We start from the raw sequence: 26,809 nt of genomic DNA on the forward strand, positions 1-26,809 counted from the left end.
CATATGTATGTGTATGTGAATGTGTGTGTATATGGGTGTGTTGGGGGGCAGCAAGGGTGGCTCTGCTTGAGTCTCGCAAACCACCAAGTGCTTGACAAATGGAGAACTTAGCTTTTACTGGGAGCAGACAACACACGAGTGTCCATCAGTCGGACCGACCCCAAGGGTGTGACCGCAAAGGGAGGGGGGAGGTAGTTGGGGAAGCCCCTTCAGTCTGGGGTATAAGCCCGAGCATCTTATTCTGAAGGCTTGGGAGGGAAGGGGCCGGGCGCGGGGCTGCTGCAAGACGGACCCCTTTGGGGGCTGAGCGGAGGCTGGCTTGGAGTATCTGGAGGCAGGGAGACCCGTGTATGTTACTGGAGCGGACGGATGGACGTGAGAGATGAAGTGGCCTCTAATTGGCCGCTCTGATCCGGATCACAGACCTCCTTCGTCGTTGTTTCCAGGACCCCCCTTCTCCTCCAGGGGCTCCTCATCATCCTGGATCACATACAAAACACTTGTTTGGCATTCGAAGCCTCCGTCTGACTTCCCCGGCTTCTTGCATCTCACTCCCCCCATGACCCACTGGGCTCCTGGCCGGTCCCCTAACAAGATGCTGTCCCCCGACTCCTGATGTTTTCAGCATCGGCCTCCACAACCCAGGGGAACCGCGGCTTCCTCGTCTCTACCCATTGGGCTCTCTGACTTCCTTCCAATCCCAGCCCAAGCCCCGCCTCTCCTACTTCTTGGCCCCTCCCTCTGTTAATTAGTGTAGTTCTCATGTATCCCCTATGTAGTCCTCGAGGCAGAGGAAGATGCCAAAGCATCAGCCGGCTGCCTCTGGAAGCAGTGAGCTCCCCATCCTAGGAGTTCTCCAAGCACAGTCTCCCTGTGATGGGGTTGGGGCAGGGGGGACGGGGCTCCTGGTCAAGCACGGGTGCGCCTGGGCTCCCTCTCCAACGGAGTCTGGGACCCTTGCGGGACTGTTCACGCGCCTTTAAACGCCGTCAGCAGCCGAAACTACAACTCCTAGAATCCAGTGTGGCAGGGAGACACATACTTCCGGTGTTCGCCTTCCGCCCGAGAGATTCCGAGGTGCTTTTCCCAAGAGCCCTTTCGGCTCTGCCCTGATCCCCCGGGAGGCCTTCCGGGGTGGGGTTCCCGCGCGTGAGCGACAGCGGCCGGCGGGAACTCCATCTCCCTACATGCTCCACGTGGGTGTTGGGCGGAGCGGACTCCATCTCCCGGCGTGCTCCGGGCCCCGCGGGCTCCTGGGCAAGCTCCTTGTGTGGGATGTACGAGCGGAGGTGGGCGCTGGGCCGGGGGCTGGGGGCCCGGGGGAGGGGTCGCAGCTGACCCCTGGGGCTCTGGCCCGGCCCGAGGAGGACGGGGGAGGGGGCAGCAGACCGTGGGGAAGGAGAGGGAGAGAAAGAGGGGGAGGGGGAGGAGCTGCAGGTGCGAGGGGGGGGGGCTTGAGGTGACAGGGAGGGTCGTGGGGGAGGGGATGGGGGGATGTGCAGAGAAGGGTCATGGAGGAGGCGAGGGGAACGGGTGACAGGAGGGGGCAGGGTAGTGGAGGAAAGTGGTCTTGGGGAATTGAAGGGAGGGGTCGCGGAGGGGGAGGGGCTTGGGCGACTGGTGAGGTGTCGGGATCCTGGGGGGAAGGGAGGGGCCGGGGTCTTGGAGGAGGGTGGGGAAACTCTGGGGTGGCAGAGGAAGGGGCGGGACCTTGGGGAAAGGGCGGGGGCGGGGAGGGGTGTGAAGGGAGGGTGGGTGGGGAAGCTAATGGAGGGGGAGAGAGACAAGGGTGACAGTAGGGAGCAGGATGCTCGGGGAAGGGAAAGGGTGGGGTCGTGGGGGAGGGGGCTTTGTAGGGAATGAGTGATGGGGAGGAGGGAGGGGTTGAGAGTTCAGGGTGACAAGCTTCTGGGGAGAGTTGCCCCCCCATAAGGGGCATGTAAGAATAGGGAAGGGGGGGGCAGCTAGATGGCGCAGTGGTTAAAGCACTGGCCCTGGAGTCAGGAGGACCTGAGTTCAAATCCGACCTCAGACACTTAACACTTACTAGCTGTGTGACCCTGGGCAAGTCACTTAACCCCCATTGCCCCGCAAAAAAAAAAAAAAAAAAAAGAATAGGGAAGGGAACTGGTGAGGGGGCCCCCCACCTGCTCCTCAAAAGAGGGGTGCCCTGGAAAGACAGGGGTGGAGGTCCTTGAATCGGGCTAAGCATCTGTCCAAGTAGAGCCAGAAGGGCCCTTGGAGGTCATCTTGCTGGACCTGTTAGTTTTACCAATTGGGAAACTGAGGCCCAGAGCAGAGCAAGGGATTTGCCCGAGGTCAGGAAGGTGGAAGCTGGACCTAGTTCTTCTGAACCCAAGTCTACTGTTCTTTCTGCTCCCATCCAACAGTCCTTGAAATGCCAGGACTATGCAAAAATGACAGCGGTTCTTGTTCTTGGGGAGTTAGTTGGCTCTCGACTGTGGGGCCCGGGAGGAGTGCCTCAGCCCCTGGGCAGAGGCAGGAGTGGGGACTACAGTGAGGGGGCACTGACAGGGAGGGAGAGAAAATGAGGGCAGAGGAGGGTGGGTTTGTAAGGAGGTTTGTAGGGGCCTTCCAGATCATTGGGGTGACACCCATCAGTTGTGCTCAGCAGATGCTGAGGTCAGAGAGGAAGGGATTCAAATCCCAGACCCCAAGGGAAGGCGTGTGTGCAGCACGAGGGAGGGAGCGGGAGGAAGAATCCTGGCTTTGGGATGAAAGCAGCCGCCTCAAATCCCAGTTGTCCCCCTGCTTACCTCTGACCCTGGCCAAGCACCCTCTCAGTGGGCCTCAGTTTCCATATCTGTATAATGAGAGTTTTGGCTAGGTGGTCTCTAAGGTTCTTATCAGTCCTAGGTCCTATAAATCTATGTGGGGGAGGGTGCTGAGGGATGGGAGAAGTTTATGATGAGACCCTTAGGGAAGGGGAGGTGAGACTACAAGGAGGGACAGGAATTGGGTTAAGGGGATACTTGCAGAGAAGGGAAAGGTCTGACAGTGTGTCCAAAGAGAGGGAGAGAAGAGGGAAGATGAGGGGCCTCAAATACAGGGAAAGAAATGGGAGGAGGTCCTAGGGATTGGGGTGTGTTGATAGGGGAGGTCATAAAGGGCCCGGAGAGAAGGGCATGAGAAGCGGGGCCTCCACAGAGAGCAGGGAGAGGACGGAGAGAGCTTGGGAGTCCAGTAGGAAGATTCGATGGCTCCTGGGAGGACTTGGGAAGGAGGGTTTATCCCAGGGGCGAGGAGCCTGAGGGAAGGATGTGGGCCTTCGGGGTGGCTCCGCGTGGGCACAGAGCCTGAGTCCTGCCTCTTTGCCCAGGCCAGCATGGGGCTGAAGGCTGCCCAGAAGAACCTGTTCCCTCTGCGGTCCATCGATGACGTGGTGAGGCTCTTTGCCGCTGAGCTGAACCGGGAGGAGCCCGACCTGGTGCTGCTGTCCCTGGTGCTGGGTTTCGTGGAGCACTTCTTAGCAGTCAACCGCGTGATCCCCACCAATGTGCCCGAGCTCACCTTCCAGCCCAGCCCTGCCCCCGACCCCCCGGGCGGCCTCACCTACTTCCCCGTGGCTGACCTCTCCATCATCGCGGCCCTCTACGCCCGCTTCACGGCCCAGATCCGAGGTGCGGTGGACCTGTCCCTCTACCCCCGGGAGGGGGGTGTTTCCAGCCGAGAGCTGGTGAAGAAGGTCTCTGATGTCATCTGGAACAGCCTCAGCCGTTCCTACTTCAAGGACCGCGCTCACATCCAGTCCCTTTTCAGCTTCATCACAGGTTTGGGATTGTGGGGAAGGGACCCTTTCTGCCAAGGCTGAGAGCCTGAGGGAGGCGGGGCAGCGCCCGGGGCCAGGCAGACCCGCATGGCACTCAGGGGGTGTTGTGGGTGATGATGCCTCGTGGTGGAGAGGCAGGAAGCCTGCTCGGCTGGGCAGCCTTCAGCAGAGCCCGGCCCCAGGTCACAGATGTGTCTTGGCCTTGGGGAGGAGGCCTCCACCACGTGGTGACAGACAGGCTTCCAGCCCAGGTCCTTGGAGCCTAGAACCAGTGGGGAAAGTCACTGGATGCCTGCCCTCTCTTCCCCTCAGGAACCTTGGGAGATAGTGATTGTGAGAACACTTGGCAAAGCACCCGCCAGGTGCTGACGCCTTTTTATTTACACAGAGACACAGGGGCCCTGGAGGAGGGGCTGCTACCTGACCAGGGGATGGTTTGGGCTCAGGTTTCCAGGTGGGAGGCCCCATTGTGGTTGGCTCTGCCTGGCACTTGGAGTCGGAGCCTGGCTTGAGGGAAAGGCCTGGTTGAAGCCCCCTCCTCTCTCTGCTAACAGGCACCAAGCTGGACAGCTCTGGTGTGGCATTTGCAGTGGTGGGAGCCTGCCAGGCTCTGGGCCTCCGAGATGTCCACCTGGCCCTGTCTGAGGACCACGCCTGGGTTGTGTTTGGCCCCGACGGAGAGCAGACGGCTGAGGTCACGTGGCACGGCAAAGGAAACGAGGACCGACGGGGACAGACCGTGAACGCCGGCGTGGCTGAGCGAGTAATGCCCAATCCCTTCTGCTCTGTTCAGGGTCGACCAGCCAGGCTGTGAGCTCCGGGCTCCTGCAGCCCCTGCCCATGGCGACACTCACTGGCTCCCAGGAGGAGGGGATAAGTGGGGATGAGGGTCTGTCCCAGAGGGGCAGCTGACGTGACTCTGCACCCTCTTGTCCCCCAGAGCTGGTTGTACCTAAAGGGCTCCTATTTGCGCTGTGACCGAAAGATGGAGGTGGCCTTCATGGTGTGTGCCATCAACCCCTCCATTGACCTGCACACGGACTCTCTGGAGCTGCTGCAGCTGCAGCAGGTGAGGCCCTGGGGTCTCCCCGGTGCCTTCCCCCCCACCACAGGCCCCCACACGCTGTAGTTTCTCCTCGATTGGCCCAGGCCCAGGCCCTGAACTCCTTGGCAGCCTCGTCTCCCCTCTAGCCCGCCAGAGTCAGGCTCCTGGGCCCAGACCCCCAGCCCAGGCCACATCTTTGCCATTTCTCACCCACAGAAACTCCTCTGGTTGCTTTATGACTTGGGACACTTGGAAAGGTGAGTGATGGAGGAGAGGGGGAGGGTCCTGAGGGAAGGGGAGGGCATTAGCCCCATGTGTTCTTTTCAGGTACCCAATGGCTCTGGGTAACCTGGCAGACCTGGAGGAGCTAGAGCCAACACCTGGCCGGCCGGATCCCCTCACCATCTACCATAAGGTGTGTGTGTCTGGGGGAGACCAGGGTAGGGTCCTGCCCATGAGGAGGAGGGGAGGGGGAGCAGGCGTGTGCCCAGCTCCGCTGGCCCTGGACTGAAGATGTCCCAGTTCACCTGGGGGGAGCTACTTGGAGGTGCTTTCCAGGGGCTTGGGAGCTGTGCCCAGCCTGTGTTGGCAGCTGGACATTGTGCCCCGGCATGGCAGGAATGGGCCAATTTAGGGAGTTTGGGATGAGGCTGACCACAGAGGAAAGCTTGCAGACCGGTGGGCTGACCAGATGGTTTTCTGAGGTTCTGAACCCCCCACCCCCAGGGCATTGCCTCTGCCAAGACCTACTATCAGGATGAGCACATCTACCCCTACATGTACCTGGCTGGTTACCACTGCCGGAACCGCAATGTCCGCGAAGCTCTACAAGCCTGGGCAGACACAGCCACCGTCATCCAGGAGTGAGGCACCTGCCTATTCTTTCTGCCCCCCCCAGCACAGCGCCCTCCTCGGATCCCCTGGGCCCCCTCTCACTGCTTGGGTGAATGGGGAGTTGGGGACAGTCCTTTCCTCCTTGTCACTGTTTGAGGGGCTAAAGAGGGGGTGGGGGGAGCAGAGCCGGGGTCTTTGCTCACTCGGTCTCCCTCCCCCCAGCTACAATTACTGTCGGGAGGATGAGGAAATCTACAAGGAATTCTTTGAAGTGGCTAATGATGTGGTCCCCAACTTGCTGAAGGAGGCCGCCGCCCTGGCAGAGACCGGTGACGATCGGGCCGGAGAACACGCTCAGGTAAAGGGAGCTGGCCAGAGGCCCTGGGGCCTGTTTCCCCTGGCCTCTGGGGACTTGGTTCAGATGCTTTGGGGGACAGCTGGCATTCTGAGAAGGGGGGCCCTTGGCATGACTCAGGTCTGGACTGAGGGGCCTGTTCCCAGAACTAGACTCTAAGCTGTAGGAGATGGGACCCCATGGTCTCTGAACCCTGGGGTGTCCTTGTGGGGAGCACAGGCCAGGGAGCCTAATCCATGTGTTGCCCAGGGCTCCACAGCCCAGGGTTCAGCCTTGCAGGACCCCGAGTGCTTCGCCCACCTCCTACGCTTCTATGATGGCATTTGCAAGTGGGAGGAGGGCAGCCCCACACCCGTGCTGCACGTGGGCTGGGCCACCTTCCTGGTGCAGTCTTTGGGGCGCTTCGAGGGCCAGGTGAGTGGGGGCTCCCAGCGGTACCCACCAGAGGCTGGGAGGGGGTACAGATGTTCTGCTTCCCAAGGCTAGGGGGACAGGTTGGGGTGCCCTCTGACAACCCAGGTGGGCAGTGGGGGGCAGGACTTGTTTCCAGGGGCTGGTTGGATCAACCTTCCCTTGGGTGCCCAGGTCCGGCAGAAGGTCCGCATCGTGAGCCGGGAGGCAGAGACCGCAGAGACTGAGGAGCCATGGGGCGAGGAAGCCCGGGAAGGCCGCAGGAGGGGGCCCCGGCGAGAGTCCAAGCCTGAGGAGCCCCCACCCCCCAAGAAAGTGGCCCTAGACAAGAGCATCCCCAGGAGGCCTGGTGTGGCCCCAGGGGCTCCCAAGGGCCCCGAGGGGGCAGGCCCTGTCCCAGCCCCAGCCCCCCCAGCCTCCCCACCCCCTGAGGGCCCCGTGCTCACCTTCCAGAGTGAGAAGATGAAAGGCATGAAGGAATTGCTGGTGGCCACCAAGATCAACTCCAGTGCCATTAAACTGCAGCTCACTGCGCAGTCCCAAGTACAAATGAAGAAGCAGAAGGTGTCAGCGACCAGCGACTACACCCTGTCCTTCCTCAAGAGGCAGCGCAAGGGGCTCTGAGGGGCCTCCGGGGCCTGTAGCCCATCCCCCCCCCCAGCGCCCACACCCCCAGGCCCTGCCCTGGTCCTGGCCTAGGGCCAGCCTGGGATCCTGGAGGAAGCCCTGCCCGCCTGGCCAGCCGAGGGGCTGGGAGCTGCTTAACCCTTTCCTGCTTGTTTGTACATAGATTTATTTTTCAGTCTCTAGGAGATGAATAAATTTTTGTAACAAAACCAAGTCTCCTGTGGTTATGCTGTTGGAGGGGGGGCACAACAGACCCTGGGGTGGGCACCGACCCCCTGGGAAGGCACTGACCCCCGGGTGGGTACCGACCCCCGGTGGGCACAGACCCCTGGGAGGGCACAGACCTGCGGGCTCCCGTCTGCCCCCAGGGCTGGCGGTGCCGCCTGGTCCCTTCACGGGGCGGGACGGGGGCGGAGGGGAATCCCCGGGCTGCCTCCAGCGCCCCGCCCCGGCCCCGCCCCGATGCTCGCCCGCCCTGCTCCGACTCGGCTCGGCTCCTCCCCTCGGGGCGGGCGGGCGGCACTGGGCTGCAGCCGCTGCGGGCTCCCGGGCGGGCCGGCCGGCCACCGCCACCACCCGGGCCATGTCGCTGCTGCGGGACGTGTCGCTGCAGGATCCCCGGGAGCGCTTCGAGCTGCTGCAGCGGGTGGGGGCTGGCACCTACGGGGACGTGTACAAGGTGGGCGCCGGCGGGATGCACCTGGGAGAGGAAGAGGGGCGGAGGGGGGGAGGGAGGCGGCAGGGGGGCCGGCCTCTGCCCACCCTGCCTGCCCGCTGTCCCCCAGCCGCTCCTCTGCTGCCCCCTACCCCCCTCCGTGCCCCTCCGCTGCCTGCCTGGCACACCCCACCCGGCCCAGCCCAGGAAAGAGGAAGGAGGCCAGGTTCCCCTTCACCTCCATCCCGGCATGATGGGCCGGCCCAGGGGACCCTGCCAGCCTCCTGATTCCGTTACAGGCCCGGGACACGGAGACTTCCGAGTTGGCTGCGGTGAAGATAGTCAAATTGGACCCAGGTGAGGCGCCTTGAGTCCCCGGCTGCAGGGAGGAGGTGGGGGGAGCCGTGAGAACCTGGGCTGGGCATGCGTGGGCTTTCTGCCTCCCCGTGTTCTCCCCGCCCCCCCCAGCCCCCTCCACCGACTCACAGCAGGTGACAGAAGCCTTCTTCCTTCAGGAGACGACATCAGCTCCCTCCAGCAGGAGCTCACCATTCTCAAAGAATGCCGGCATCCCAACGTGGTCACTTACTTAGGCAGCTACCTCAGGTGACCACCCCTCCCCTTGGCCTCAGCTGTCCTCCCTGGCTGGTGGCAGACACCCAGAGCCAGCTGCACGCTGGCAGCGGGAGGCTGCCATCTTGGGACACCCACTTCTTGGTGTAGTGGAGAGAACACACCAGCCATAGAGCTGGGAAGGTGGTTAACTTATTTGTTACCCAGTGATCTTGGCCAAGTCATTGGCCTGCCCTGAGCCTGTTTCCTCCTCTGTAAAATAAGGGCCCAGCTCTAGATGGTCTCTGAGGTCGCTTCTAGGCCCTTCCCTCAGGGACTAGAAGTCTCTCTCCTTGTCTTCTTCAGAAATGACCGATTATGGATCTGTATGGAGTTCTGTGGAGGAGGGTCCCTGCAGGAGATCTACCAGGGTGAGACGCAAGCCCCTTTCCCCCCAGAGCCCTTGTGCCCTGCCCTTAACTGCTGCTTTGGCCAAAAGAAAACTAAGCAGTGGGGAATGGGGCACCTTCCCAGGCACAAATTCTTGGGGGGCTGAGGACCTCACAAGCTCCCCAGGCTCCGGGCTTCTCCCCATCTTCCTGAAGAGGCTTGGTGGGATCATGGACCCTGAACCCATTCAGGGGAGGCACAAGCCTTCTGCTAGGGCCAATTATACTTTGGAGCTCAGGTCTCTGCCACGTCCCCAAACTGCTCTTGGCCGTGGGCTTGAGTTTTCCTTCTTCCCCAACCTTAGCAGGGCCTTTCCCTTTGAGGGAAGAGGGCCCTGACCTCACTGACCTTCTCCTTCTTTCAGCCACTGGACCCCTGGAAGAAAAACAGATCGCCTATGTGTGTCGGGAGGCCCTAAAGGTGGGAGCCTCCTTCCTCTGCTTGCAAGCCCCTGCTCGTTCTAAGCCTGTGTGCGCTTTTCCTTCCAAATTCTCTGCCTGGGCTGAGCTAGGGGGCAAGCCCAGCTATTCCCTTGAGGCCTATGAATTGGTCCCTTGGGTGAGGAGGGCGCCTCGGTCCTGGTGGGGGACTGGTGCCAGAGGGGGAGGGACCATCCCCTGTTGCCGGAAGCTGCTCGTTTCCCTCTTGGCTCACCCACTTCCTGTTTGGGGGAGGGTAGAGGTGGGAGGAAACAGCTTGGGGGGTAGTGGGGAGCCCCTCCCCAAACCCCTCCTAAGCTCCTGACCCTGACCTAGCCCTGGGGTGGATTTGGGGACCCTAGAAGTGAAAGGCAGGGAGAAGCTGGTGTCCTGAGGGCTGACCCAAAGGTTTCTCCTGTCCCCAGGGCTTGCATCATCTCCATTCTCAGGGGAAGATTCACAGAGACATCAAGGTAGGGGAAGGGAAGGCTGTGTGTGTGTGTGTGTGTGTGTGTGTGTGTGTGTGTGTGTGTGTGTGTGTGTGCTGGGCCAGCAGGTTTGTGGGCAGAGTGCTAGGGGATCTATAGGCCCCCACAGGATGGAAAGTGTGTGTGTATGTGAGGAAGACCTGAGCAAGCAGGGGGACCCCGCTGGGTTCCAGAAGCCGTTGCGGGTATGTACTGTCTGGCTGGGGCAGAGAACTGACCCTCCTCTGTCCCCACAGGGTGCCAACCTCCTCCTTACCCTCCATGGAGATGTCAAACTGGGTCAGTGCTGGAGCAGGAGCCCGTGAAGGAACAAGGGGCAGTCCGGGGGGGATTGGGGGGAAGAGCAAAACCCCTTGGGGATGAGAGGGGGGTGGGCAGAGCCTGAAGAGACCGGTGCTCTGGGAGAAGCCTTGGGCGCCCCCATCAAACTGCCCATGAGCCTCCCGGGCACAGGAGGGCAGGGAGGGTGAATCCCTATGGCCTGTATCTGTTTGGAAGCCTGAGGCTCTGGGAAGCTTTGGGCCCCTCGGGGGGAAGGGGGTGGCAGGCCTTGGGAGGGCTCGGGCTGAAGCAGAGACAGGGAGCTGAGCCAAGGAGCCAGGTGTATCCTGCCTCCAGAGCTGGGGGGGGGTGGGAAGGGTGTGGGGGGAGGCGGGGGAAGTTGGCCTGTCTGGGCTGGGGACTGGACAGCTCATCCCCTTCTCTCCATAGCTGACTTTGGTGTGTCTGGTGAGCTCACAGCTTCAGTGGCCAAGAGGAGATCTTTCATTGGGACCCCCTACTGGTAAGAAGATGTCCCCACTCCCCTAGAAGGGGCTCCCCTGGGGGCCCAGAGAAGGTGACACTGCCTCTCTGCCCCCCAGGATGGCCCCCGAAGTGGCCGCCGTGGAGCGCAAAGGGGGCTACAATGAGCTATGTGATGTCTGGGCCATAGGGATCACCGCCATCGAGCTCGCCGAGCTGCAGCCCCCGCTCTTCCACCTGCACCCCATGAGGTCAGTCAGCACCTTCGCTCCCACACCTGTCCCAGCCCTGAGCTGCAGACCCTGATCTTTGATCTCCCCATTCCTCCTGCAGGGCATTGATGTTGATGTCTAAGAGCAGCTTCCAGCCTCCCAAGCTGAAAGAGAAGGCTTGCTGGTGAGTAGCCAACCTGCGCTTCCCACTGCTGGACCTTTGCTCGGGCTGTTCCCCCTGCCTGGCTTCACTCCCTCCTCAGCTTCACCTGCTAAGATCTTCAAGGCTCAGCTCCGGTGGCTCCTCCCATGCAAAGCTTTCTTGATCCTCCCCTCAGCTGGGGGGTGGTGGTGCTGGTGGCATCTTCCCTGGGGCTGCCCCAGGGGCATTGGCCCAGCTCTGACCCTGATCTGGCTCTCAGGTCCCAGAATTTCCACCATTTCCTCAAGCTAGCCTTGACCAAGAACCCCAAGAAAAGGCCCCCAGCTGAGAAGCTCCTGCAGGTCAGAGAACCTTTGGGAGGGAAGGGGGAAGGGGCTGATGGGAGAGCCGAAGGCAGAGTCGTAATGTGGGTGGCTGAGGGGGGAAGGCCTTCCATCAGCTCTTGGGAGGGCCCTCGGATGTGCTGTGTTGGGGCAGCTCTGAGCCTCCCTGATGCTTGGTTCCTCCCCCCACTCCCAGCACCCTTTCACAGCCCAAACCCTCCCCCGGACACTCCTCATGCAGCTCCTGGACAAACTCAATGATCCCCACCTGGGCATCCCTACCCCAGAGGACTGTGACCTGGAGGTGAGGGGAGCCCCAGGTCTTGGGGGGCTGAGGTGGGGAGTGGCAGGCACCATGGAGTGGGGTGAGCCTCACCATCCCTTTCTGCTGCAGACCTATGACATATTTCCTGACACGATCCACTCCAGAGGACAGCACAGTCAGGCAGAGAGGACCCCATCTGAGATTCAGTGTGAGTTATAGCAGTGGTGGAGAGAGAGAGAAGCTGGGCTCCCAGGGCTTCTCTTTTTCTACCTGTCTTTTCTCACCTGCTCTGTGCCCTTGCTCCAGGCCCTCTGTCCCTTCCGGGCTCCCTGCCTTATTGTCCAATTTCATTCTAGTCCACCAGGTCAAGTTTGGCGCTCCCAGGAGGAAGGAGACAGAGCCCCTGTGTGAGCCGGTAAGAAGGCCCACGGGAGGGGAGAATCTGTGCCCAGGGTCCGGGGCTAACCTCTTTACAGGCCTTCAAACTGGGGACGGTTTCATGCTGAGTGAGTGGGATGGCTTTCCTCTAGGCCCAGGGCCTTCAGCTAGAGCCGCCAAGGATGAAGTGGTATTTCCACCCACCCTGAACTCTTCCATTTGCAACTGGGGAGAGCCTGGCTCTGGGCTCAGAGGACCCAGACTCAAATTCTGCCTCTGCCACACACCCCTGAGCTAGTCTACCTAATCAGGCTCCTTGGGATGAGGGCAGCTGGACTGGATGGCCCCGGGTCCCTTCTGGCTCTAGCTTTGGCGCAGTCCTTGGTACTGAAGTATTCCCCCTCCCCCCCCCCCCCCCCCCCCCCCCCCCGTTTTATTGGAGTGTTTTGTTTTTATGTGAGAAATATTTACTGGTAACCCCTCCCTCCCCATTCCCAGCTCCACCATGGTGCCTGTTTTCCCACAGCGTCTCCAGCATTTGTCCTTCTCCTTTCTGTGGTTATCTTTGCCAATCTGTTGGGGGTAAGGGGAATCTCAGGATTGCTTTCATTTAATTAATGGCAACTAACTGGTGCAGCAGGTAGAACTCAGGACTTGGAGTCAGGAACCCCAATTTCAAATTCAGCCTCAGATCCTTTCTAGTTGTGTGGACTGGGTCGAGTTACTTACCCTCTAGTTACCTCGTTTTTCTCAACTCTAAAATGTGTATAATTGTAGCAGCTACCTCTCAGGATAAATCAGGATAAAATGAGATCATGTTTACAAAGTGCTTTATAAACCTTAAAGTGATTTATATATGTGTGTAGGTGTATATGTATATACATATATTCTATACACACATATATAAGTATTGTTGTTATTATTACTAATTTCCATTTCTCTAGTGGTCACTTGAAGTATTTCTTCATGACTTTAGCTGGCCTTGGTTTCTCTACATGGTATAGAAGGGATCCCCGCACAGGTCCAGCAAGACCCTCTCAATTCCCTTGAGAATCATCTGTTCATTTCCTTAAAGCGTTTATCATTTGGGAAATGACTCTTCTTCTTAAGACTTTGAATCAGTTCCTCATCTGTTTTGGAAATGAGACTTTTATACAAGAACCCAGTGCTTCTCAGTAATGCGCTTCTCTCTTCACAGTGGGAGGAGGAGTGGATGCTGTTAGGGAAGGAGGAGCTGACTGGGTAGGTGGGGGCAGTGGGCTGGGGGGCTGGGGAGGGCGGGGCAATACAAGGGATTGACCTCTTACCCTGCGGCCTCCTTTGTGCCTCCCTCCTTAGGAGTTTGCTGCAGTCAGTCCAAGAGGCCTTAGAGGAAAGGTGAGCCTTGGGATTGGCTGGACGGGGAGTCCTTTGCACGCTTGGAGGGAGGGTAGGGTTCAGAGGCCCTGGGCAGGATCCCTGTACACCTTCCCTGAAGGCCTTGGGTGATCAGAGGCCCCCGGCCTCCCAAAGCTGCCTACTGCACTTTTGTTCAGCTCTGTCTGCTGGGAACCACCTTCAGCCTCACTGGGGGATAAACATACTTGGGCTCCCAGCCTAAACGTGGCAAACACTCGTCATAAGCCTACCACACGCCTGGCACTGCCATACGTAGTATAGACAAGCCCCAGGCAGGAGGAAATACCCCGTGTCCATAGATTGTTCAGTGTGAGGTCATTTGGGGAGAGAACACTGACAGCCGGCCTGGGAGGGGGAAGTAAGAGAGGAATGCCTCGCTTCCGAGGAGCTCGTGGGCAGAGTCTGAAGCAGATGAGGGTTTCTGGGAGGTGAGGACCTGCGTGCGGGGGGCGGGGTGGGATGCCAGGTTTGGGGGCAGCTAGTTATCTAGTCTGGCTGGTGTGGACAGTGAGTGAGGGGAGGATGGGAAAGAAGCCTGGAAAAGCATCATGGAGTGGATAGAGCACCAGCCCTGGAGTCAGGAGGACCTGAGTTCAGATCTGACCTTGGACACTTGGCATTTACCGGCTGTGTGACCCTGGGCAAGTCACTTAACCCCAATTGCCTCACTAAAAAAAAAGAAAGAAAGAAAAAGTGTCGTGGAGCCTGGTGAGTTGGATCAATGTGGAGGACACGAGATGCTAGGCCGGAGGGCTTTGTGTCTTATCCTCGAGGTCATAGGAAGATGTCAGAACCCACTGGCAGCCGTGTAGTAGATGACTGGACAAGGGAGGGACTGGAGGCAAGGAGGCCAGTGAGGCTGTCACAGCGGTCCGGGGGGTAGTCTTGTGCATGGAGAGGGCGGAGCTGATGGGCATGGAGCCGATGGGCATGGAGCCGGTGGGCATGGAGCCGATGGGCATGGAGCCGGAGAGGAAGATGCTAGACTTGGCACTGTGTGTCAGAGGGAAGAGCCGGGTGGATGATGAGGTGGCAAGTCTGGGAGCCCAGGAAGATGGTGGCGCCTGCCAGAGAGATGGCATGGGAGTGGGGGTGGAAGGAATGGTGGGGGAAGATCAGTTTTTGATGACAATGGGGAACCCAGATGTGAATGCCCTGCAGGTGAGAGATGTGTCTGTGAACTGGGAGTTATCTGTGTAGAGGTAGTCGCTGAGACTGCCTGGGGGAGTATGGGGAGAGAAGAGGAGAGGGCCTGGGACATAGCCCCAGGGGGCACATGCCTACTGGGTGACAATGGTGCCACCTGAGGCCACTGGACAGTGGGGGCATCATGCGTGTTCATCGTGTGCTGTGCACACGTGTGTATGTACATGTGTGTGCGTGGTGTGTTTGGGGAGGCAGGGCAGGGTTGGTGGGTTCGGAAGCAGCAGAGAGGGACACTGGAAGGTGAGAAGTGGAATTTAAAAGCCTCCAGGAGATCACTGGGCACCTTGGAGAACAGTCGAGTGCTGAGGGTGGGAACCAGAGGACAAAGGCTGGGCAAGGGGTGAGGGAAGGTGGGAGGCCAGTCCTGTGCACAGCAGAGTCAAGCAAAAGCTTTGCTTCAGAAAGCTGGTAGAGGCCCAGGTGTGCTGGTAGACCGAGGGGAAGGAGCTAGTGGGGGCTGAAGAGAAGGACCGCTTGAGGGGAGGAGTGGAGAGGAGGCCAATGAGGATGGCTTTTCGGGTGTCAGCAGAGGGATTGGCCCTTTCACGGGGAAGGAGCCCCTCTGCTAGAGACCCCTGGAGCAAAGGGGCAGATGGAAGGAATGAGACATTCTCATTTTTGGAAAGATTATTTTTTTCAGTGAACAAACCTTGGGCCCATGGGTTCGTAAGGTATAGAGGCAGAGAGCAAAGGAAGCGGGTTTTTCTCTGTCAAGTAGGAGGTGAGATTCTTGGCTGGGACAGCCGGTGCTAAGGGTGCTGTGGGGTGCTGGGCAAGAGGAACTCTAGGAACCCAGTACTGAGTGCGCTGCTCTGGGCCCAGTGTGTCTGGGGGTCTGAGAGGAAGCCCAGTGCGGAGAGGGGCTTCTGTGAGAACAAGAAGATGGAAAGAGGAGAAGCGGGATGGGGTGAAGGGTAGTTTGTCACCAATCAGATGGCACTTCCTGAGGGCACTGTGGACATGGGGACCCAGGGAAGGGGCAAGGCCAGTGCTGGATGGGGATGACAGAGCAGGAAGTGGCCGGCCTGGCACGTGGCAAATCTGAGTCACAGGGACAAGGGGAGGACAAAGCTGAAGTCTGTTGGACCCAGGAGGGAAGGTACTGATTGAACACGGGCCCCACCCTCCATGCCTTGTGTTCGTGGAGGGCTGGGTCTACCTGGGGAGCACACTCCCACTCTCTCTCCAGCCTTTGGCGGGGCAGTATCAGGGCTGGCAGGTACTTGCTGCTGTGCCTCCAGGGGCTTGGCGGCTTGTGAATGAATGCCTAGAATGCCCACCCTCCTGACTCCCCCTTGCAGGGTCTTCTCTCTCAAAGTCCTTCCCTATGCCTCTTATCCCTGTGGATGGTAGGCTCCCTGAGGGCAGGGAGTGCCCGCTGAAGTGAATGACATTCAAAGCTATGGCTCAGGCCTGGCCAGAGCCCTCCCAGGGAGCAGCGGGGTCTGGGTGGCCTTTAGCTGAGGAGTGATACTGGTTTCCCGCATAACTTCATGGTGGTTACAGGAAGGTGCTTGGCCACCTCCCAGATGTTCTGAGGAGCTTCTTGTCATTAGCATTCTCTCTCCGATAGGAGTCTGACCATGAAGCCGGCTCTGGAGGAACAGGTGGGACTGGAGAGGGCAGGGGCCTGGCTTTGGGGTAAGGGCGGGCACAGCTGGGGGCAGGGCCTAATTTAGCAGCTGGATGCCTGACTTGGGGTCCACTTGGTCTCTTCTTCCCCAGAGCCTGGCCTCCCCTGAGGATGGAATGGGAACCATCAAGCGGTCACCCTTTGGGGGCCCTGGGCCCCCAGGACCTTCTGAAGTGGACTCTCCTGACTCCCCTCCAGGTAAGGGGCAGCTCTGGAAGGCTCCCCTTGTAGCCAGGCCCAACTGGGGAAGCCCAGCAGGGAGAGGGAAAGAGGAGGGAGAAGGAAGCCCCCTAATGTGGGGGAGGGGAGGAGTGGGAAGTGACCAGGGTCCCTGTGCCCACCAGGGACGCCAGACCTGCCTCTGGCCCGCTCTGAAACGCCCCCACTGCTCTCTATGGAATGGGCCACCATGAAACGCAAGGAGGACACAGAGGTCAGCCTGGGCTTCGGGAACCTGGGGGAGGGATCGTGGGGACAACTGGATAGAACTGGCTCTGAGCCCCCCCTTTCCTTCTCAGAGATCCTGCTGCCATGGTCTCCCGCCCACCCCCAAAGTTCATGTAAGTGTCCTCCGGGGGCTCCATCCTCCTCCTGCCCTCCCCCACCCCGGCATCCCGGCCTTGAACCCAGTACTCTGCTCAGATCCATGCCCTCCCTGCAGCCCAAGAGGTTGAGGCACAGAGCCCTGAGGGGCTCGGTGCCCAGTTTCCCAGCTAGGAAGAGTCAGAGCAGTCAGAGTCTGCCACGTTCTCTCTCCTTCTGCCCTTTCTCTTCCCCGCCTGCGGTCCTGTCCATCCTCTTCCCCAGATGGGTGCCTGCTTCTCCAAGGTCTTCAATGGCTGCCCGCTGCAGATTCATGCTGCTATCACCTGGATTCACCCTGTCACCCGAGGTGGGCTCAGTGCGGGGGCGGGGGGGGGGGCGGGGGGCCTCTCAGCTGACCCCCCGGGAAGGTGGCTGCTGGTCCCTGACCCCATCTTCTGCTCTTCCAGACCAGTTCTTGGTGGTGGGGGCTGAGGAGGGGATCTATACCCTCAATCTCCATGAATTGCACGAGGACAGTTTGGAGAAGGTGAGGGGGGGGAGGGCTTGGCCCCCAGGCAGGACAGCCCCCCCCCCAAAAAATGCCCACGGTGGCATGTATGGGACTCGGGGTGATTGACAGGTGCCAAGGAGAGATCCAGGCACGGGGCTGGGGGAGGGAGGGGTGGGGTCCCAGGGGCTGAGGTCCCCGGGGCTGGGGTCGGGGAAGCCTGGCGGGTGAGTGAGCATCGGATGCCTCTCCTTCAGCTGATTGCCCAGCGCTGCTTCTGGCTCTACTGTGTCAACAACGTGCTTCTCTCCTTGTCAGGTGCTGCTGGAGGGCGGGTGGGCAGGGCTGGGGGTGGGCAGGGGGGCTGGGGCGGGCTGGCAGAAAGACTTCTCCGACCACTGCCCTCATCATCAGAAGTCCACTAGTGCCACCCTCAAGTTTTACAGATGGGGAAACTGAGCTGTAGGGAAGTTAAGGGACTTCTCCAAGGTCATCCAGGGACTGAGTGGCAGAGCTGGAACCTGAAACCCAGCTCATCTAAATTGAAGCCCAGCATTCTTCTGTCTCCAAGGATCCCTGAGCCATGTGACCCTGGGCAAGGGGCTTTGGCCACTCCCTGCCTCAGTTTCCCCATCTGTAAAATGAAGGCCACAAGAAGTGCTCACTCTACAGTGAGATGGCAACATCAGAATGATAACTGGCATGTCCTCTCCCCTGCCCTTCCCTCCTAGGGAAGACCACCCACGTCTGGGCTCATGACCTGCCAGCACTGTTTGAGCAACGGCGGCAGCAGCAGCAGCAGCGGCAGGTCCCTCTCTCTATCCCCACCCACCGGCTGACCCAGCGCATCATCCCCAGGTGGAACGGGGCCCCTGGGTTCTGGGAGGGAGAGCAGGGGCATCCCTCACCATCCCCCTCCCTTTCCCAAGGCCCACTTTGTTCTGTTCCTCAGGAGAGAAGGGTGCTAGGGTGTCAGTCTGAAGGGCCCAGGTAGATTCTGACCCACCTAGGAGCAGGTTGGGGTTCACTCGAGGGCCCATGGGCTGTCATCGGCACCCTGGAGCATCAGCACTCTGAAGTGGCCCTCCTCACTTAGGCTCCGTTGAGTTGGCCAGGCCCTGGGGTAGGACCGGGTTAAGCCTGCTCCACAAGCCTCCCAAGGGGTAGGATCGAGGGCTTGGTGGCTCAGGAGGCCTGGGGTCCCAGGCTAGCTCATGCCAGTGTTCCGCACAGGCGCTTCGCACTCTCTACGAAGATCGCGGACACCAAAGGCTGTCTCAAGTGCTGCGTGGGTAAGAGCCGGGGGTAGGCCTGGTGCGTGCCTGACTCCCTTCCATCATCTCTGCCTTCCCACAAAGCTAGGCCTCTGGAATATGGCGGGATGAGGGGCACAACACAGCCCATATACTAGCAAGTAAAACTAAGGGACGTTGAGGAGGAAGGAGAATCAGGGAAGGCTTCCCAGAGGAAATGGCATCCAAGCTGGGCCTCAAAAGGAAACTAAAGAAAGATGGAGAGGAAGGAAGTGACCCCTCCTGGCATGGCCTGTGCAGGTGCCTGGAGGTGGGAGATGCAAGCTGAGTTCATGAATTAGTTAGCCGGTAGTGTGTGAATGGGCAGTGCTCTCAAACAGGTTAGACAGTGCTCATGCCGTGGCCTGGCTTCGGGAGGAGGCTACTTTTGCTGAATTGCTTTTTTTTCCCCACTTCATTACAAGGGATGGCAGGTGTCAGGGGGGGGATATATCTGAAAAGGAAGATGGTATAAAAACCCAAGGATGTCGGTACTTAAGGTTAGAAAGGCTTCCCCCCTCTTCCTTCCTGCTCTTAGCTGTGGCATGGTGGGTAAAGCTCGGGATCTGGAGTCAGTAGACTAGGCGAACAGTAGGTGTGTAACACACATTGGTTGGATGGAGCTGAGGCCCACCTAGCAGCTTTTCCCCTCCCCAGTTCGAAATCCCTACACGGGGAGCACCTTCCTGCTGGCTGCCCTGCCCTCCAGCCTGTTGCTCCTGCAGTGGTATGAGCCCCTGAAGAAATTCCTGCTTCTCAAGGTTTGGGAGCCTGAAGGGGGCAGAGGGAGGCCCCTGGGGGCTGGCTGGGGAGGACACCCAGGGTCTCTGAGCCTGCCCATCCCTGTCTGGGGGCAGAGGGAGGCCCGTGGGGGCTGACTGGGGAAGACACCCAGGGTCTCTGTCCCTGGCTGCTGTGCTGAGGCAGGCTGCTTCCTCTCTTCTGGCCCTTGCAGAATTTCACCACTGTCCTGCCCAATCCTTTGGGGCTCCTGGAGCCTCTGATACTGGAAGGGAAGGAGTTGCCTCAGGTGTGTGTGGGGGCCACCGGGCCTGGGAGACCCAGCCTGGGCCTCCAGTTCCACGTCCTCCCACTAGAAGCTGGACCCACTGCCGACTTCCTCGTCCCTCCTGGTGAGCGAGGAGCTGCAGCTCCCAGGATTAAGGAGCTCATGTTCAGGGTCACTAGGAGGGGAAGGGACTTGCCCAGGGTCACACCAGGCCCTCTGACTCTCAGGCTACAGTCCCGATGCCCTGAAAGTGCTTACAAAGCATTTGCTTCAGAACATGCCAGTGACGTCAGTGGAGCAGACGATTGCCCCCATATTACAGAGATGGCCACTGTGGTTCCGAGAGGAGCCAGGACTTGCCTGAGATCACACAGCATCCTGCCTCTGCTGCTTGCTCATATGACCTTGGGTAGATCACATCCCATCTCTAGGCCTCAATTTCCCCATCTGTAAAAGAAGGGGGTGATGATGTGGACAGAAAAGCCAGGAGTAGTCACAAAAGAGGCCAGGGATTAGGGAGTGGGCTTGGGGAGGCCTGAGGACACTGAACACAACCTCATGCCTCCTCTGCCCACAGAGGGGGCTCCGGGCACTGCCCAGCAGGTGATCCAGGTGGACCGAGACACAGTATTGGTGTGCTTTGAACGTGAGTGGCATCCTGGGGCTAGGAGCTGGGGGCGGGGCTGAGAGCAGGGCAGTTCCCCCCTGGGCTGGGGACTGAGCCCTGGCTCTGCCTTTTACCTGCCCCCCCCACCCCAGGCTGTGTGCAGATAGTCAACCTTCAGGGGACCCCGACAGGCTCCCTAGCTCCAGAACTCACCTTTGACTTCCCCATCGAGACTGTGGGTGAGTGAGAGGCTGGAATGCCCAGCCGGGGTGGACCCTCCTCTTTAGTCTGGGTGCAAGCCTGTCTGCCTGCCTGGAGGCAGTGGTGTGTGTGTGTGTGTGTGTGTGTGTGTATGCACACGCACGTGCATGTGTGTGTGTGCATGCTTGCATGTGATCATGCATATGTGGGGTGGGGTGTGCACAAGTGTGTTGACTGTGTGTACATGCATATACACCTGGATGCTTCTACTTCATGATCCTGGTGACGCCCTCTCAGGCAAGCTGAACAGCCCCTGCAGCCTCCACAGATCCCCTGGCCCTGGTCTGGAGCCCCAGCCTTTGTCCAAGTTGGGCTCCATGGTGCCCAAGTCCTGAATTTCTATTGACCTGTCCCCTGCCCCCACTCACAGGCTGGTTCCCTGCTCTCCAGCCCATCCCCCACAGAGATGCCCAAAGGGCCGTCCATCAAGGGTGGTCTCTGTTCTGCAGATGCCCTGCCCCCAGCTCACCCATCAGGACAGACCTTGAATAAGGCTCTGTGGCCATGCTCTGGTGCCTGCCAGGCCACAGGAGCAGGAGCAGTCGAAAGCACCTGAGTTCATATCCAACCTTAGACACTCACTAGCCACGTGACCCTGGGCAAGTCACTGCACCTGTTGCCAACAATAGCACCCACCCTTCCGAGGGTTGTCATGAGGATCCACTGTTCTTATCATCCAGGCCTCTCATCTCCCAGCACAGGCATTTACACAGGCCTGGGAAGGCTCCACTCATCCTGACCTGGCTAAATGCCTTCTTCTTCCATGAAGCCTTCCCTGTTCTGCCAGCAACAGGAAGAGTCTTGTCCTCCTCGAGTTATCCTAGGGTCATTGACTTAGAACTGGAAAGGACCTTAGAGGCCGTGAACCCCCCCCCTTTTTACAGATGAAGAAACTGAGGCAGGTTAATTGGCTTACTAGGACCACAGAGGTAGCAAGTGTCTGAAGCTGAATTTGAACTCAAGTCTTCTGACTCCAGGGCTAGCCCTCCGTGGTGCCCCCTGGTGGCCTCTCTCCTTGGCCCAGTCCTGTTTTTCTGGTACTAGACTATGCTCATACACACGGCATTCCCCCTCCTCATTCATCTCCGTATGCCCAGCTCCTGGCACCAGGCCTTGCTCATTGCAGGGAGATGCTTCATAAATGTCGATTGGGGAGTTGATGGGTAGGCCAGGGCGCTGAGATTATTAGGATAATGTGTCTATCCTCAGATCCAGGATCTTGTGGTGCCTGGGGTGGGGGTTGGGAGCAGAGAGCAGGGTCACAGTGCCCCCGGGGCCCTTGCTGACTCTTCCCCTTGTCTTCAGTCTGCCTTCAGGACAGTGTGTTGGCTTTCTGGAGGCATGGCATGCAGGGGCGGAGCCTGGAGACTAATGAGGTGAGGCCTTGGCGCTGGGGGCAGAAGGGGCCCCCCCAGCAGGGCCAGAATGCCTCCTGCTTGTCATGACTCCCCTTTTCTTCCCCAGCTGACTCAGGAGATCACTGACGAGACAAGGATATTCCAAGTGCTTGGGGCCCATAGGTAAGGGTGGGAGCCTCGTGGAACCAGGGTAATAGGGATGGCCAGAGGCTGGTCAAGTGCCAAGGGAGAAGTTGTGATGGGGGCTGGGGGGCTTCCTGATCCACTGAGAGGGAGCTTGGGGTTTGAAGAATGGACCAGTGAGGAAGACGAGGGAAAACCGGGGGCCTTCTGGATGGCCGTTCTTCTCTACAGCCTTGAGGAAAGGAGACAGGAGAGCTGAGGAGCGCAGGGCCATCTTGGTACCTTACCTTGAATGTGTCCATTGCATGTGGGTACTGGGAAAAGATGCTGGTCACAGAGAGAGCCAGGAGAGGTAGCTGGGGATGAGAGGTGGGCCCCGCAGGGGCTCTCAGCCCAAGGAGGCAAACTGGCTCGTTTATCAGGAAGATCTAGGGGCCTCCAGACGGGCAATCTGGAAGAATTTGGAAGGAGTGGAAGGAAGTCCCCAGGACCCTTCTTGGGCAGAAGCAGCTTCCAGGAAGCTGGCCAGGGCCCGAGAGGCTGGTCCTGCTCCCCTAGCCCCCATCTTCTTCCCTTTCTTTCTCCAGAGACATTATCCTGCAGAGCACCCCCACGGATAACCCGGGGGCACACAGCAACCTCTACATCCTCACGGGCCACCAGAGCAGCTATTAAACGCTGCCACCTTTGCTTCCATGCCCAGGCCCCAGGTGGGGCCACTCTAGGAGATGCTGGATCTGCAGAGCCCGGGCTCCTGGGCCTTTTCCGTTTAGCTGGGGAGTGGGGAGATGACTGTTCCTGAGATGTGTTTCAGTGTACGTCTGTTGGGGGCAGGGAGGGGGCCAGGAGAATCCCCCCCATGTATACACTTCTGCAATAACTGGAGTAGACCAAGCTGCTGTGACTTCCCCCTCCACCCGCCGTGTGCCCCCCACAACATTCCTGTCTCCCCCTCCAGGGGCTCTCCATCCCCACAGGGGCTATAGGCTTTCTCTTGGACAGATCTGGGTGTTGGCCACTGTATCTACTAAAGAAATGGGCATGGCCCCCTGGGGTGGCTGGTGGAGTCCACTGTATCTTCTCTTCACTTCTTGCCCTGGGCCTCTGCCCCTGTTCATGGCCCCAGGGAACATAGTATTTAACAGAGAATTATATTGGTATTAAAGTTCACTTGTTTTCCTCCTTTGGGTCCTGTGGTTTTTGGGTGGTGGGACTGGGGGTGGGGGTGGTGAGATAGGGCAGTATGTAGGCCTGGGGCATTTCTTCTGACGCCCCTCATTGGAGACACTGTGTTTGCTTAGCATGACATTCACGTGGCCCATGATGCCAGGTGCCGCTCAGGCATATTTCGTTCCACTTTGGAATCCCAGCGGCTGCTCTCTGAACAGAGGCAGGGCCCAGGCCCAAGTTACCTGGGGTGGCCTTGATCACCTGGACCCCAGCAGGAGGAGTAGATTGTGTAACGTTAAACACCTTGGGAGCATCTGTTAAGAAAGAGCCAGGCCAGAATGACCCAGAGTGAGCCCCCCAACCCAGTGTCTCACTTGCCTCCTTCCTGGATCGTCCCAAGTGGTGTTTGTTCATTCCCCTTCGAGGTGTAAAGATTCCTCATTCAGCTCTGAACCACACAGAATAGCTGATCAAGTCAGTGACCCATAGGAAGCTTAGAGATAGAAGGAGATATGGGAAAAACTTAAGAGGGTTCTGAGGCTCTGTCACTTACTGTGGGACCTTCTCTGAGACTTCATCTGTGAAATGGAGAGAATGGTACCTTCCTTCAAGGCTGTAACGCTCAGATATGGCAATGGCTACTCAAGCACTTGGAAAATTACAACCCTTCCATTTTACTGAAGAGGAAGATGGCAGCCATGGGCCTCCAAATCCCATGCTCACACAGCACAGCAGGCTGACTTCTGTGACTCCTTCCCTGAGCCTTATCTGCCTGGGAACTAGAGGTGAGTCAGACTCACCACCATCCTGGGCAAGCTGGTAGACTCTCCAATTGAAGGGAGCATCACCGAACACTTTGTGGTTATTTTGGTTTTAATTTATTTTAATTTTTCTCAATTACATGTAAAGATATTTTTTGAGTTCAAAATTCTCCTCCCACCCTCCTTTCCCTCCCCACTCCTGAAGCTGGTAAGCAATTTGATATAGGTTATACATTACAATCATTTAAAACATATTTCCACATTAATCAGAACAAAAGGGAAAAAACCACAAGAACAATAACAAAAAAGAAACAACAAAAGTGAATATAGTTAGTATGTTTCACTCTGCATTCAGACTCCTTAGTTCTATTTCTGAATGTGGAGCGTTTTCCACCAGAAGTCTTTTGGCTTTGTCTCAGATCACTGCAATGCTGAGAAAAGCCAAGTCCATCACAGTTGATCATCACAAAATGTTGTTGATACTGTGTACAATGTTCTTTTGATTCTGCTCATTTCACTTAGCGTCAATTCATGGAAGTCTTTCCAGGTCCTTTTGAAATCCATCTATCTAACATTTCTTACAGTGCAATAGTGTTTCATTACATTCCTATACCACAACTTGTTTAGCCATTCCCCAATTGATAGGCATCCCCTCAATCTTCAATTCTTTGCCACCATAAAAAAAGCAGCTACAAATATTCTGGTACATGTGGGTCCCTTTCCCTTTTCCATGATCTTCCTGGGATACAGACCTAGTAGTGGTATTGCTGGGTCAAAGGGCATGCACAGTTTTAAAGCCTTCTGGGCACGGTTCCAAATTGCTTTCCAGAATGGTTGGATTAGACTGCAATGGACACTCATATCTGACTAAGCAATAAGAATTCTCTTAGTGTGTGGCTAAGGGGAAATCAGGGGATTAGATTTAAACTTTCATAAAAGTCTTTGGCAAGATTTTTTACCAATGACTAAAAATGTCTGAGTCACTGTGGGATTAGGAGGTGATTTGTCATGGAGAGGAAGCTCTCTTTCAGAGAGGAAACAGAAGAGGGAGAAATAGACCCTTCTATGAATGGGGAATCACAGACAGTGGTGTCCCTGAGGGGTTTGTGCTAGGATATACCTCATTAAATCTTTTGATAAATGACCTGGAAGTTGAGTGTGCACCATGAAGTGTTCAAGCCTGTAGAATCAATCTGACAAACATGAATTTAGTGCCTGCTGCAAGCCTGGCATTGGGAATACAAAGAAAAATGGCAACCCTTCCCCCCGCCCCCGCCTTTGAGTAGCTTCTATTCTACAAACATCAGGCCTCAGTTTCCTTGAAGAATGAGGGGACTGGATCAGATGACCCCAAGGTCCCTTCTAGCTCTATATCCTATGATCTGGGTGAGGAGGCAACAAGAGATAGAAGAGCACTGGTGAAAGCAAGAAAGGCAGCTTTAGCGGCAGCTAGGTGGCCCAGTGGATAGAGCACCAGCCCTGGATTCAGGAGGACCTGAGTTCAAATCCGGCCTCAGACACTTGACACTTACTAACTGTGTGACCCTGGGCAAGTCACTTAACCCCAATAATTGCCTCAATTAAAAAAAAAAAAGCTGGTTAACATACCTTGGCACCAAACAGCCCGACCTCCCCTTAAAGGATGTTGGGCTCTAAGATCACTCTTGTCATCTGAAGGAAGGGACCTGGAAGCCACACAAACTGAAACAGGTGATATTAAAGGAGGTTAGGAAATGTTTAGGAAAAGCAGAAAGAAAGACCACTTCAGACTTGTGCCTGAAGGAGCCTTGGAATTATGGGGATGGGCAGGCACTGCCTCCATGCTCGATAACCAGGGCATCTCTCCAAAATAGCAGAAGGCCTTCTTGTGTGTGGGGGGGCCTTCGCCGCGCCCCAAAAACTAACCTCTCTGACCTGGCTAACCTTCATGTTGGGCTGTTGTTCGGTTGAGTCTTGTCCGACTCCCTGTGACCCCTTTTAGAGTTTTCTTCGCAAAAATAGTGGGATGGTTTGCCATGTCCTTCTCCAATTCATTTTACAGAGGAGGAAACTGAGGTAAACAAGGTGGAGTGATTTGCCTAGGGTCACGTGGCTAGTAAGCATCTGAGGTCAGATTTGAACTCAGGAAGAAGAGTCTTCCTGCCCCTTGGTGCCCCTGAGATACCAGGCATTTACAGGAAACCCAAGATTAGTAAAGCCTACCAAAGCTAGCACTTGTGGAGAGGGCCTTTGAGCCAGGATGACAAGTCAGGACAGGAAAGAGAATGTTTACTCGCAGGTGGTGGTATAGTCAAGAGGCATCCAAGACACCGTCAACTTCCTTCACACCCCCATTTTACACAGGAGCAAAATAAGGCCCAGTACTAAGACATTAAGTAACTTAACCAAGGTTACTCAGTGGGCAAGTGAACCCAGTCCTCTGACTACAATCGCCACTTCCTCCATGACCCATACTGCCTCTCTAAAGACTGCTGATGTTCTGAGGACCAAATCCCTTGGTTCACTGGACTTGAGGGTAGTCTCATTCTTGAGTTCAAAGTCCTTAGCTTCTGAGAACAATACCCTATCGAGGGCTGGCCAGATGTGGTTTCCGACTGAATTAACTTTAAGTAGGTTAATCAGCAAAGTCAATGGATCTCAGTCAGTCTAACTTAATTCAATCAGTCTAGATTAACGTCCTCTGGTTGGGGCCTTTGGGTATTGACAAAAAGTTCATTGTATCTTTTTTTTTTTTTAAAGTGAGGCAACTGGGGTTAAGTGACTTGCCCAGGGTCATGCAGCTAATAAGTGTTAAGTGTCTGCGGCTGGATTTGAACTCAGGTACTCCTGACTCCAGGGCCGGTGCTCTATCCACTGTGCCACCTGGCTGCCCCTATTATATCTTACAATACAAAAATATTTATAGCAGCTCTTTTCTGGTGGCAAAGCATTGGAAACTGAGAGAAATGGCTGAACAAGTCGTGGTATATGATTGTGATGGAGTGCTATTGTGCTGTAAGAAATGATGAGCAGGGTATTCTCAGAAAAGCCTGGAAAGACTCACATGAGCTGATGCAGACTGAAATGAGCAGAACCAGGAGAACTTTGTACACAGCAACAGCAATCCACTGAAATGATCAATTGTGAATGACTTAGCTATTCTCAGCAAGACAATTCTGAAGGAGTTAGGATGAAAAATGCTATCCATCCCCAGAGAAAGAACTGATGGGGTCTGAATACCGCACAAAGCATACTTTTTTTTTTAAAC

At 57.3% G+C, this 26,809-nt stretch overlaps 2 protein-coding genes across 3 annotated transcripts; both read left to right on the forward strand.

Annotated features, from left to right (window-relative positions):
* Positions 1-1,174: 1,174 nt before the first annotated feature.
* Positions 1,175-7,271, forward strand: MEN1 (menin 1). The gene is made up of 10 exons (XM_043970301.1): positions 1,175-1,289; positions 3,341-3,791; positions 4,345-4,553; positions 4,731-4,859; positions 5,052-5,092; positions 5,163-5,250; positions 5,562-5,698; positions 5,892-6,027; positions 6,274-6,438; positions 6,610-7,271. Exons 1-10 carry the CDS (start codon positions 1,188-1,190, stop codon positions 7,057-7,059), a joined length of 1,908 nt encoding a protein of 635 aa, XP_043826236.1. The 5' UTR covers positions 1,175-1,187; the 3' UTR covers positions 7,060-7,271.
* A 292-nt stretch (positions 7,272-7,563) lies between these two features.
* On the forward strand, positions 7,564-22,813 carry MAP4K2 (mitogen-activated protein kinase kinase kinase kinase 2). 2 transcript variants are annotated; one of them, XM_043970299.1, is made up of 32 exons: positions 7,565-7,741; positions 8,017-8,074; positions 8,233-8,323; positions 8,636-8,700; positions 9,084-9,139; positions 9,564-9,611; positions 9,863-9,905; positions 10,338-10,410; positions 10,490-10,621; positions 10,704-10,766; positions 11,005-11,086; positions 11,265-11,372; positions 11,463-11,541; positions 11,690-11,748; positions 12,910-12,953; positions 13,050-13,088; positions 15,889-15,922; positions 16,041-16,146; positions 16,293-16,381; positions 16,467-16,508; positions 16,756-16,840; positions 16,941-17,020; positions 17,239-17,299; positions 17,713-17,839; positions 18,215-18,273; positions 18,931-19,034; positions 19,229-19,406; positions 19,860-19,928; positions 20,042-20,128; positions 21,456-21,526; positions 21,615-21,670; positions 22,219-22,813. In XM_043970299.1, exons 1-32 carry the CDS (start codon positions 7,646-7,648, stop codon positions 22,304-22,306), a joined length of 2,472 nt encoding a protein of 823 aa, XP_043826234.1. In that variant the 5' UTR covers positions 7,565-7,645; the 3' UTR covers positions 22,307-22,813. The 2 variants fall into 2 exon arrangements, with proteins under 2 accessions (XP_043826235.1, XP_043826234.1); XM_043970300.1 differs by lacking the exon at positions 11,265-11,372 and having other exon boundaries at positions 7,564-7,741.
* The last annotated feature ends 3,996 nt before the right edge of the window (positions 22,814-26,809 follow it).

Source organism: Dromiciops gliroides, chromosome 6 (assembly GCF_019393635.1).
Source record: "Dromiciops gliroides isolate mDroGli1 chromosome 6, mDroGli1.pri, whole genome shotgun sequence".
In the NCBI taxonomy this organism is placed as follows: domain Eukaryota; kingdom Metazoa; phylum Chordata; class Mammalia; order Microbiotheria; family Microbiotheriidae; genus Dromiciops; species Dromiciops gliroides.

Bases quoted from the DNA above. Each gene is read 5' to 3' on its own strand.
- MEN1 (XM_043970301.1), top strand. From the start codon at position 1,188: ATGCTCCACGTGGGTGTTGGGCGGAGCGGACTCCATCTCCCGGCGTGC. The intron at 4,554-4,730 runs GTAATGCCCAAT...CTTGTCCCCCAG, and splicing joins ACGCCGGCGTGGCTGAGCGA to AGCTGGTTGTACCTAAAGGG. The intron at 6,439-6,609 runs GTGAGTGGGGGC...TTGGGTGCCCAG, and splicing joins TGGGGCGCTTCGAGGGCCAG to GTCCGGCAGAAGGTCCGCAT.
- MAP4K2 (XM_043970299.1), top strand. From the start codon at position 7,646: ATGTCGCTGCTGCGGGACGTGTCGCTGCAGGATCCCCGGGAGCGCTTC. The intron at 7,742-8,016 runs GTGGGCGCCGGC...ATTCCGTTACAG, and splicing joins CCTACGGGGACGTGTACAAG to GCCCGGGACACGGAGACTTC. The intron at 13,089-15,888 runs GTGAGCCTTGGG...TCTCTCCGATAG, and splicing joins CAAGAGGCCTTAGAGGAAAG to GAGTCTGACCATGAAGCCGG.